This window comes from Petaurus breviceps, unplaced genomic scaffold (genome assembly GCF_028583685.1).
Source record: "Petaurus breviceps papuanus isolate PSGF00001 unplaced genomic scaffold, PetGlider_PUasm1.0 79, whole genome shotgun sequence".
Classification (NCBI taxonomy): Eukaryota; Metazoa; Chordata; class Mammalia; order Diprotodontia; family Petauridae; genus Petaurus; species Petaurus breviceps.
The window spans coordinates 25,931,225-25,942,783 of record NW_027186523.1 but is presented as its reverse complement, the minus strand read 5'-3'; the positions used below and the strand labels follow the sequence as shown (position 1 = coordinate 25,942,783).

The 11,559-nt window shown below is 34.0% G+C and overlaps 1 protein-coding gene across 3 annotated transcripts in view; it reads right to left on the bottom strand.

Moving 5' to 3' along the window:
- Positions 1-844: 844 nt before the first annotated feature.
- LOC138175875 (hepatocyte growth factor) overlaps positions 845-11,559 on the bottom strand; it is a 102,519-nt gene continuing 91,804 nt past the window's right edge. For all 3 annotated transcript variants that reach the window (XM_069106509.1, XM_069106508.1, XM_069106510.1), the window contains exons 12-18: positions 11,370-11,408; positions 5,275-5,371; positions 3,538-3,612; positions 2,349-2,495; positions 2,100-2,206; positions 1,843-1,988; positions 845-1,112 (exon numbers count right to left, since the gene is read on the bottom strand). In XM_069106509.1, the coding sequence (XP_068962610.1) occupies positions 936-1,112; positions 1,843-1,988; positions 2,100-2,206; positions 2,349-2,495; positions 3,538-3,612; positions 5,275-5,371; positions 11,370-11,408 (788 nt within the window). In that variant the 3' untranslated portion in view covers positions 845-935. The remainder of the gene's footprint in view (positions 1,113-1,842; positions 1,989-2,099; positions 2,207-2,348; positions 2,496-3,537; positions 3,613-5,274; positions 5,372-11,369; positions 11,409-11,559) is intronic.

Sequence of the window (11,559 nt, the reverse complement as noted above, 5' to 3'; positions counted from 1 at the left end):
ATCTAAAAGATTCTTTAGGTAAGGAGATATAAGTAACTTGCATAAATAAATGGGCTTAAATTGAGTAGGGAAAGATTATATGGATGTCCATTCTACTCTTCCTCTGAGAAAGGAAAAAAAAACACCAACAAAGCACCTAACATGCTAAGAGTTGGCGAATATCTGGAATAGGGCTTCTTAATCTTCAGTAGGTCATGATTGCAGAGATACCAACCAAATTTTGGTAGTGATAACACTGCTTTATTTGAACAAAAACTAAGTTAATTTCTTTTATTTCTGGGACTCTTCTGTATTCCTTCTTCTCTAGCCTTCAGAAACTGCTATACTGCCTGACAAAAGACCAGAATTACTTGGTTACAAAATGGTGATGATTGTGAACTACATGCCATGACTGTGTGTGTGTGCACATGTATGCACATGTACACATAAAGGTATTAGAGGCTATGGAATGGAAAAAATGATAATGGTTATCTTAAATGATAATATGGAATATAATTAAATTTAAAGGAACTCATTAAAGACAGAGGATAGTATATAATGGTGGCAAGTTTCACATAATATTATTTTAAAATTGTGGTTTATTATTAAGGTGTTAAACATGGAAAGTGGCATAGGGAATTTAATTGATCTGTTTCCTTAAAAATCTTTTAGCATCTAGCAACAATAACTTTGTAATTTTTTTTTTTACCCATTCAAGTATCTTCAGGAGATATGTTACTATACTTGCACATACCTTAATTCACTTCAACATTTACAAAATAACACTGACAGACAGAATGACAGAAAACACTCATAAATATCAATGAGTATCTTAATAAACTTGACAGTCAAGTAGGGTGTTCGCTTTTTTTTTTTGATTTTTATGTGACATTTTAATTTCATGCGCTCTGTAAGAGGAGCTATAGTGGTAGAGGCTCCAGCCACACTTACTTCAGCTATGACTGAGGTACCTTGTATGTCAATATGATTTTGTGAATCCACTTTGCATAATAAGCTACTCGAACAAAAATTCCAGGACGGTTTGGAATGGCACAGCCACGACCAGGTACAATAACGCCAATAACCATTCTCATTTTATGTTGTTCACAAACCAAAGGTCCACCATAATCTCCCTAGGAAAAGGACATGCATAGCAAAAAGCATTATTTTAGAGATAAAAAGATAATTCCTTATAATTTAATACAGTCCATTATAGTCATATGAGGTTATACACAAGCATTTACTTCTAATCCCATACAAACAAAATCGAATTTAATGATATCCTCTAACAGAAGGGTATGCAGTGAATGGAAATTTGGAAAGTAGGGAGCATGTTCAAAGGTTAGGGAATAATCTAATTTAAGTGGAGTATCTGATACATTGGGGTTATGGGGGCAAAAGATATTAGGATTTACCTAACCTTAGTTTTAGGTTTTCTTCCAGGTTGAAATGTTATTCCATTTACTTGCCAAATACTCATGAGATTTCTACTAATGTGATCAGGCATGGTTTATTTCTTGTTTTATGTTTGGGGGAAAGGGGAAAAGAATGCAAATAATTACTCCAAATAACACCATTTCACAAAGCCTTTAATATTTATAATCACAACATACCATAACATTGCAAAACCTTTAGAAATGCCATTCAGTCATTCCTATATCGTATGATACTTCCCTTTGTAATTTAATTTTATAATGTTATGTTTTTAGGGAGTCATTTCATGAAATAAGAGGGATTATTCTAGTATAATAATATAGTATGCTTAGTGCAAACCTTTTGTTTTCTAATATGAGAAAAATACAAAGGAAATACACTGGAGAACATAATTCCTATTACACATTCTAGATTTATAAATCTTTTTACCTCACATGGTCCTGTTCCTATTTTTTCAGTCCCAGCACAGATTTCAGACTCATTTAGAGTGATCTTCCCTTGGTGATATTGACTACATTTCTCATTTCCCATGATAAACAAGTGTGCTACACGAAGGAGACCATCAAAGTTGATTACTTAGATAAAAAAAAAATAAAATCACAGTTATATTTAGAAAAATAACAGTATTTAAATAGAAGACCTATTTAAATAAGCAACATGTTTTAATTGAAAATTAAATAGCTTACATCCAGTATATCCCCATCCATATACACTACAAGTAGTCTTTTCAGGAATTGTGCAGCCATAATTAGGTAAATCAATTGTACTAACAAAGTCATCCAGTACTGCAGGTCTGAAAAAAAAAAGTCAACACACTTTTATTCACCATTTTTAAAAGTTTTACCACAGAGAAAGGCAAAGGTATACATTGTATTATGACACATCAACTTCTTCCTAAGTTAAGAAAAAATAATCTTCAAATTTTAAGTACTAACTTTGCAAGCTTTAGTAAAACCAGATCTGATCCTTCAGGTCCATATACTAATTGAGAGATATTTCGAACTTGTTTGTGTTTCTCTTCTCCTCTTCCATGAACATCGTGGATTCCAAGCCAAGCTTCATAGTCTTTCAAATCTTTAGTTCTAAATAAAATATTGAAATGTAATATACAAGTTTAGTATGACTGAGTATTTGTATAATATGGCAAAAATCAAATGCAATTCAAAATGGCTGTAATATACAATATAACAGTGTGGAAGGGAATATATTTGTTGGCAGAGATCCTGATTAAACACACTTATGCAATGGTGATTCATAAAGTAGGTTAAATGATATGTTTCCTACAAATTCCTGTAGCCTAGAGTGTAATTTAAATTTAAATTCAAGCTCTACCACTTAACTTTTGTCTAGTCAGAATTCCCCTTTCAGCCTCAGATCTCACTTCTGTAAAATTAGGAGCCGGGACAAAATTATAGGTAAGGTCTTTTCCAGTTCCAGTTTAATATTCCAGTTTAGATAAGTCTTCTAGGTATTAGTGGATATGCCACTTATGCACTAATGTGGACCTAGAAGCACTGTGTGAATTCCATATCTTTAGAAGACCTGAGTTCAAATCCCCACCTTTGACACAACCTGGTTCTGTGACTCTGTGCAAGTCACTGAACCCCTCAATTCTGCAAGCAGCTATTTCAGAAGAATTTCAGATATACATTAGTCTAAGAATTTTTCTCACCATGGCCAACCTCCACTGATTTAAACACATCTAAAAAAGTTGATGAGTACATAATTTTTATATATTTAAATTTGGAATGAAAATAAAATACTGACAAAGATGTTTAGTAGTTTAAAAAAAGAAAAGAAAAAAGATCATATCTATGAAGAACTAGGTGAGGTGAAAGATTTCTCAAGGCATATAATATACTGGATCTCTCCCTTTCCTGAGATTGATTTTCATAGGAATTTGTTTGAAGGATAATGCATATGTAGGTTTACAAAAGCCAAATGAAATGAGACCAAGAGCAAAGTCCGTGGATTAAAATATAAATAAGAATAGCAAATCATGTAATGTCTCCTTGATTTATATCTCCAAACAATAAACATACATGAATGGAATTAATAAGCAAAACAAAAACTAACAAAATCAAAATTATTCTAAATGAATACTTAATTTTATAGATATCTTACCGAGAAGGGAAACATTGTCTTGCAGTTAAAACCCAACTTTCTTTTATTAATGAGCCTCCACAGGTATGCCTGTTTCTGTGAGGAAAGAAATAAGAAAATGTAACAAGTTACATAACAAGTTTGATTGAACACACATTTATTAAAACAATGCTAAAAGCTGCAAATTGACTCACCTTTTCCTTTAGGAATGAGAGTACTTATGTGTTTATTAATATATTCTCAGTGCAAGAGTAGAGGTGGAAAGCCAGATGAAAAGGGGGAGAGTGCCTTGGTGGATGGCAAGATGGGCTATGAAGTATGAGCTAGGGCAGGTTGGATATAAAGGGTTGAGGTGAGTTTGCTCTCAATCACCAATCAGATGAGTTCAGACTTTACTTATTTCTATACAGGCATTTCTTGATGATAGAATTAGTTTTTATCTTCAATATTATATATTACATGATTTTCTAATTTTATTATGCTTATCTATAATTATATTACTTCCACTAAAGCTTCTACTATACAGTTTATATGTAAGCATGATGTGTGTATGTATGCACATATTGTATAGTTGTAACATACAATATAATCTAAATAATACGTACTAAAATGAGGAATCAGAATTTCGATAATACAACATAAAAATGAAATAAAAATTAGTGTGGAAATTACAAGAATGCTTTATTTAGTCTTGTGTGTGATATATGGTAGCAACCAGTAGAATGTTAGCTCCTTGAGGGCAGGGGTTGTTTTTAGGGTTTTAAAAAATTTTTGATATCTTTTTTTTTTTTTACAACACCATTGTTTCCAAATATAAACATTTTCTTCCCCCACTTTAAGGGAGAAAGAAAGGAAGAATGCAATTCAGCAAAACTAGCTAACATATTAATCTATTCTGGCAATAAATATAAACTTCTTCCCACATAATTCTCCACCTCTGTTTAAAAATTTTTTTAAAGGATCAGAAGTACATGTTCTCAGTTCTTCTTCAGGGACAACCTTGTTCATTATAATTGTAAAATACAAAATGCTCAGTGCTGGTAGTTGTTCTCTTCATTCACATTATTATAGGCATAGCACATAATACAAGGACTGTTTTTCATTATATCTTTATTATATGTCCATACCTAGTACAGTGCCTTGTTTATATTGGACATTTAATAAATATTTGCTTAATGGAATTAAATGAATAATAACAAAATAGTCTGCAACTATAATATATACTGCCCCCCCCCCAGAATACTGCACAGCATATACAGTTCTCCCTCCTCCTAATTACCAATATTAGATTCTGATGGCTTTTGGTTTTTTTCTCAACCAGTTTGATTTCTATAATGTTTCAGAATATGAGCAAAATAGGTTCTTCTTTATAAGATTAGCCTGCAACAGAATCATGTTATACCATTCATTTTCTGGCAATAAATCCCTAAAACAAAAATGTTTTATGTTCTGGATATAATATCTGACATAAATGGATTTACAATTACAAAATTAATATGCTCTAGAATGAGAAATTGTGTAGAATATTTATTGAAAGGTTCTATATTGAGAATATTTAATTATAAATGTGTGTATACACGTATGTGTGTATATATATATATATATACACACACACACGGGAGGCAGGTATTCTTGTCATAGATATATGTATATATTTTATATATGCTTCTACATAATAGAAATGGAAGTTAGAAAAACTTTAAAAAATTAATAAACTGGATACATATTTAGGCAGTCTGCCTGAAATATGATACTTACCTGTATTTCAAACTAACCATCCATCCCACATTTGTTTGTGTGGGGATTCCATTTACTACTCGTAACTGTTTTGTTTTTGCACAGGAAATGACAGGATCTAAAAACAGTCCCAAACATAGCATTAAAAAAACAACACACATGCATGAAGTCCAAATATATGCATAGGGTATGTTCCAAAGTGTCATTTGTAAATTGATTGCTTAAAACTGAGAATGCTTTTTTTCATTTAAAAAAACTGTTTACCAAATTGTGACCTATAAGCTATATAATAGAAGCCTATTTTAATAGTACAACAATAACTAATCACCACATGCAATAATGTTTTTAAATGAATAAAAGTAAATATCTGGGATTACAAAGGAGGGCAAATTATATTGCAACAGTTATCAAAATGTTTAAAAAAACAATTTATGAACCCCAAGTTAAGAACTTTTGCTCTAAGATACACTGGATAAACTCTAGATGAATTCATTAATGATGAGATTTTTGGTGCCTCTAGGGCTAGGAACATTGCTGATGAGACTAATTCTGGGACTGTGGGATAGATGTCCCATTTAGTAAGTCCAGAACTGGTGGTGGGTGTAGGGAAGAGCAGAAATGGGAACAGTTATGATAACTTAAACTCTGTTCCTTCCTCCCCTCCACCCTAGCAAGTATCAGTCCTGTTTCTTATGCTCTCATTCTTAACAAATTTTAGAGTGAGGTAAGAAATAAGTGGATGGTATAGAAGAAGGGGCTGTCCCACCTAATAGAAAATGGTAAAAGAGAGGGGAGATAGAGGGAAATCCCAAGCACAGACTGTGGGGAGGGAAAGTGAGCTATTCTGTCCATTTCTTTGGGACAGCTATTCATTAAAATCTGTTTGCCAAGAAAACTCACAAAAAAATGTGTTTAGATTATGTAAATTCGTAACAACTAATCCAGTAATTCCAAAGCAACTACGTCAATGTGGGATGAAGAGTTCATGAATGATGACCCATGGTAGCAAGAAACTCGGTCCCAAACAATCAAGAATTCGACATTGTCCTCCCTCTCGCACTATTATGTGGAGTCTAGGAGGGGGCAAAAGCGTAAAAAGCCCATTTATTGCTCAGGATTCATTCTGCTGCAATTGCAGAAGGCACTTAATCTTTTACCATTTGCTCTAAATTCAAGATCTACCAGAATTTCATAGCATGATAGATGCAAACTTGGAAAGAGTCTAGGTGGTCACAGAGTCCTACCCTCTCATTTTACAAATGAAGAAAATGAAGCAGAGAAAGGTTAAGTGATCTGCTCAGAATAATACATCTAATGATTATCTGAGACAGGCTATGAACCCAGCACTGTCCTGATCCCAAGTCACTGTTTCCTCTTCTACATCATGTTGGCTCCCACAAGAATAAACTCCCAAAGATTTCTTTTAAATATTATTTGATAATTTGGGGCTGGCTAGGTGGCACAGTGAATAGAGCACCGGCCCTGGAGTCAGGAGGACCTGAGTTCAAATTCGGCCTTAATCACTTAACATACTTACTAGCTGTGTGACTTTGGCCAAGTAACTTAACCCCAAGTGCCCCTCCAAAAAATAATATTGATAATTAAATGATTAGAAATGCTTTTCACTAGAGATATAATAAGATACCCCCTTAGATCACTGCTTTGTCATGGTAGTGAGGCTTGCATAGTTCAATGAAACTATGAATCATATGCAGGGTTACCCAAAATGAACAGGTCATAGTGAAGAGCTCTGAAAAAAGGTGATCCACTAGAGAAGGAAATAGCAAACCACTCCAGTATCTTTACCAAGAAGACCCCATGGACAGTACTAAAATGATTAAAAAAGATGGCATTGAAAGATAAGCCCCTCAGGTCAGAAAGTATCCAATACATTACTAGAGAAGAGTGGAGGACAAATACAAGTCGCTCTAATACTAATGAAGCATCCGGGCCAAAGCTGAAAGGAAGCTCACCTGAGGAATGCCTGGTGATGAAAGGAAGGTTTGATACTATAAAAATCATATTGCATAAGAACCTGTGGTCATGCATGAGTTGAAAAGATTTAACATTGACATCTGGGGTGCCAAAATGTATGAGAATGGGTGAATTTAATTCAGGTGATCATTACATAGACTACATATATACTTAGAAGAAATGGAGTAGGCCTTATAATCAACATAAGGGTGAGAAAAGCAGTACTGAGGTATAATCTCAGAACTGACAGAATGATATATGAATCCAAGGAAAACCATTCAACATGGTTTAATTCATTCAGTAGTAATACAAGTCTATGCTCCAATAAATGATGCCACAGTTGATCCATTCTATGAACAACTACAATATCTTCTAGAAATGACACCAAAAATATGTCACATTCATCATAGGGAATTGGAATGCTAAAGCAGAAAAATCAGAAGATAATTAGAATAGGGGTGGCCAGGTAGCACAGTGAGTAAAAGCACCGGCTCCAGTGTTGAGAAGACCTGGAGATCGAATCCCAGGCTCAGACACTTAGCACCCACCCAGAAACACCTGGCCATGTAACCATGAGCAAGTTACTTAACCCCAATTGCTTAGGGGCAGCCAGGTGGCTCAGCGAGTAAGAGCACCGGCTCCAGTGTCGGGATGACCTGGATCAAATCCGGGCTCAGATACTCAGCACCACACCCAGAAATAACTGGCCGTGTAACCTTGAGCAAGTTATTTAACCCCTATTGCTTTAAAAAAAAGATAATTAGAATAATAGGCAAGTTTAGCCTTAGAATATAAAATGAAGCAGGGCAGAGACTAAAAGAGTTTTGTGATAATTTGCTTGTCATAGAAAACACTCCTGTTCAACAACCCAAAAGGCTACTCTATACATGTACATCACCAAATGGTCTATCTAAATCAGACTGATTATATATATATTCAAAGGTGGAAAAGCTCTATACAGTCAGTTAAAACAAGACCTGCAGTTCACTGTGGGTCAGATTATGAGCTTCTTATTGCAAAATTCAGACTTAAATTCAAGAAAGTAGGGAAAACTATCAGACCATATAGGTATAATATAAATAATATCCCTTATGAGTATAAAGTGGAGGTGATGAATAAATTTGAGGGATTAGATCTGGTAGATAGAGTGCTTGAAGAACTATGGACAAAGGATGTTAATATTATACAGGAGGCAGCAACAACAGAAAAATCTAAAGAAAACAAAGAGCCAGAGAGTGATGGGACTTTAGAAATAGCTAGGGGAAGAGGGAAAGCAGAAAGTAAAGGAGAAAAGGAAAGATACACAACTGAATGCAGAATTCCAGAGAATAGCAAAGAGAGGCAAAGAAATAGAAGGTAAAAATGGGATGGGGAAAATCAAGATATCCCTTCAAGAAAATTAGAGATATCAAGGGAACAGCTTATGCAAAAATGAACGTGTTAAAAGAAAAAATATATAGGGATTTAAAAGAAGCAGAAAGGATCAAGAAGAGGTAGAAAGAACATAAAAAATAATAGGACGAGAATGGTATTAACATCATCAGTAAACACCACAATGTCATTACTGATCTAGAGCCAGACATCCTGGAGAATGAAATCAGGTGGGCCTTAGGAAGTACTGCTAACAATAAGGCTCCTGGAGGTGATGGAATTCCAGCTGAGCTATTTAAAATCCTAAAAAGTGATTCTGTTAAAGTGTTACATTCAATATGCTAGCAAATTTGGAAAACTCAACAGTGACCACTGGATTGGAAAGATTAGTTTATGTCCCAATCCTAAGAAGGGCAATGTAAAGGAATGTTCAAATTACTGAACAAATGCACTCATTTCATATGCCAGCAAGGTTATGATTAAGATTCTGCAAACTAGGCTTCAGCAATATGTGAATCAAGAAAAGCTGGCTTGAAGTTTAACATCAAAAAACTAAGATCTTGGCAACCGGTCCCATCATTTCTTGGCAAATAAAGGGAGAAGAAATGGAAGCAGCATCAGATTTTATATTGTTGGGCTCAAAGATCATTGCAGACACTAACTGCAGACATGAAATGAAAAGATCCTTGCTCTTTGGAAGTAAAACTATGGCAAATCTGGACAGCATACTAAAAAGCAGAAATATTAACTTGCTGACAAAGGTTCATAAGAGTTAAAGCTATGGTTTTTCCAGTAGCATTATATGGCCATAAGAGCTGGACTGTAATAAAGGCTGAGTGCTGCAGAATCAACATTTGGAATTGTGGTACTGGAGAAGACTTTTGAGAGTCCCTTGACCAGCAAGGAGATCAAATCAGTCAATATTTGAAGAAATTAATTCATGCTATTCACTGGAAGGTCAAATACTGAAGCTGAAGCTTAACTACTTTGGCCACATGAGAAGATGGGACTCATGGGGAAAGACCCTGATGATAGGAAAGATCAAAGGCAAAAAGAAAAGAGGATGGCAAAAGGTGAGGTGGATAGACAGTGTCATAGAAATAATGAACATGAACTTGGACAGACCTGGAGAGATACTGGAGAATAAAAGGCCCTGGCATGCTATGGTCCAAAGGGTCATGAAGAGTTAGATACAACTGAATGAATGAACAACAACATAGTAAAATAACTATATTTGAGGGATTTTTTCTTAAACTTTGAAAAGAACAAGTGTTTTATTCCAGTGGTTGATCACTGGAACACTGTATTCAGTTTGGGGTATTATACATTATGAAGGACAGTGACAAAATGAAGCATTTCCAGAGGACAGGGACAAAGATAATGAAGAGACTTGAAACAGTATCATTTGATGACTGCCTAAAGGAACTGGGCATTTTATTCTGGGGAAGAGTTAAAAATTAAGAGAAGCATGCTTTTTATCCTTAAACATCTAAGGAGCTTTTACTTTGGAGAGAGAGTAAATCAGTTAAATTATATTCAACCACCAATCATTAGTTTGGAGCCCAATGGAAATAACTCTCAAAAGATGATCTCCTTCATAAGGTGAAGAGCACAGTATAATTCTGAAGAGTATAACAGAATGATTCATCTAATAATTCTTTAGTCTTTTTTCCATAATGTGGTGAATTCTCGTAATGTAGCATTAGGTTAGATTTCAACTCTAAGATTGTGATATTTTGTAGGGTAAGCATTTAAAAGTTCAACTCAGTAGACATTTGTCAACTGCCTAGTGTATGCTAGGCACTGTGCTAAGAATTGGGAATACAAAATGAGGCAAAAGAAAAGCCCTGACCTCAAGTAGCTTACAATTTGTATTCATGATGCATTTATGAGGTAAAAATCTTAAACCATGTTAGTGTTTTATCTCACCCTTTGCTATTTCTAAGTTGCCCTCCATATTCATTGTTATTTTTATGTTTATCACACATGTCCAATGACCCAATTATTTATCTTAATTTCCCAAGTACTTTGGTATGACTTAACTTGATTTGTGAAATTGAAATAATCCTTTTACCTTCTTCAACCAAAGGAAGGTATAAAAATGCAAAAGCTTTCAGTAGCTTAGCAGAGCTTGGTGCTTAGTAGATCCTTTAAAAGGATTTAAATAATTTTGAATAAAGTGGCAAACATGGAAGGATAATATTTTGAACATGAGAAAGTATGGAAACTGAATAATTTTAAAATTATTTTTTATCATGCCTCCATGAAGTCAAATTTAGATAAGTTCAGTTATTCTAACAGCTAAATCAATGCAAGTGTATATTAAATGACTATTATGTCAGGAATATTATCATAGTTGCATTAGGTTATATCTCTAGTGGGAGATATAAACTAAGACTGATGCTGGCCCTCATAAAGCTGATATTCTAGTACTCATTCAAATTAAAATATAAAAACACAGATCCAAAATCAAATAATACTTACTTTACATGATCTATTCTGCCAGCCTCTCTTTCTCTTTACCTAACATATACATATAATGATCCTCCAGTACAATTAAAAAGTACATTTTAAAGAGACATTATTTATCTCTCTATTACACAAAATTAAAGAATTTTAAATCCTTAACAATAATAAAAGTCTTAGGAAGAAAATTTAAGCAAATCATAAAAGATCCTGATGCAGGTACAAAAGAATATAAGTGAATGTATATGTATGTATGTATGTATGTGTGTGTGTGTATATTAAGTGCTTATATGAATATTACTTACGGTCTAAATTGACTATCGTGGGTGTAGTATCACCTTCACCTGTGAAAACAAATGAAATGTTTTTAAATTGATGAGAAATTACTAGAAAAAGTCCTAAAATAAGTAGCTATGTAAAGGCAACAAAACACTTCAAGATGCTACATATTGTCTCTCTTTCTCTCTCTCTCTCTCTCTCTCTCTCTCTCTCTCT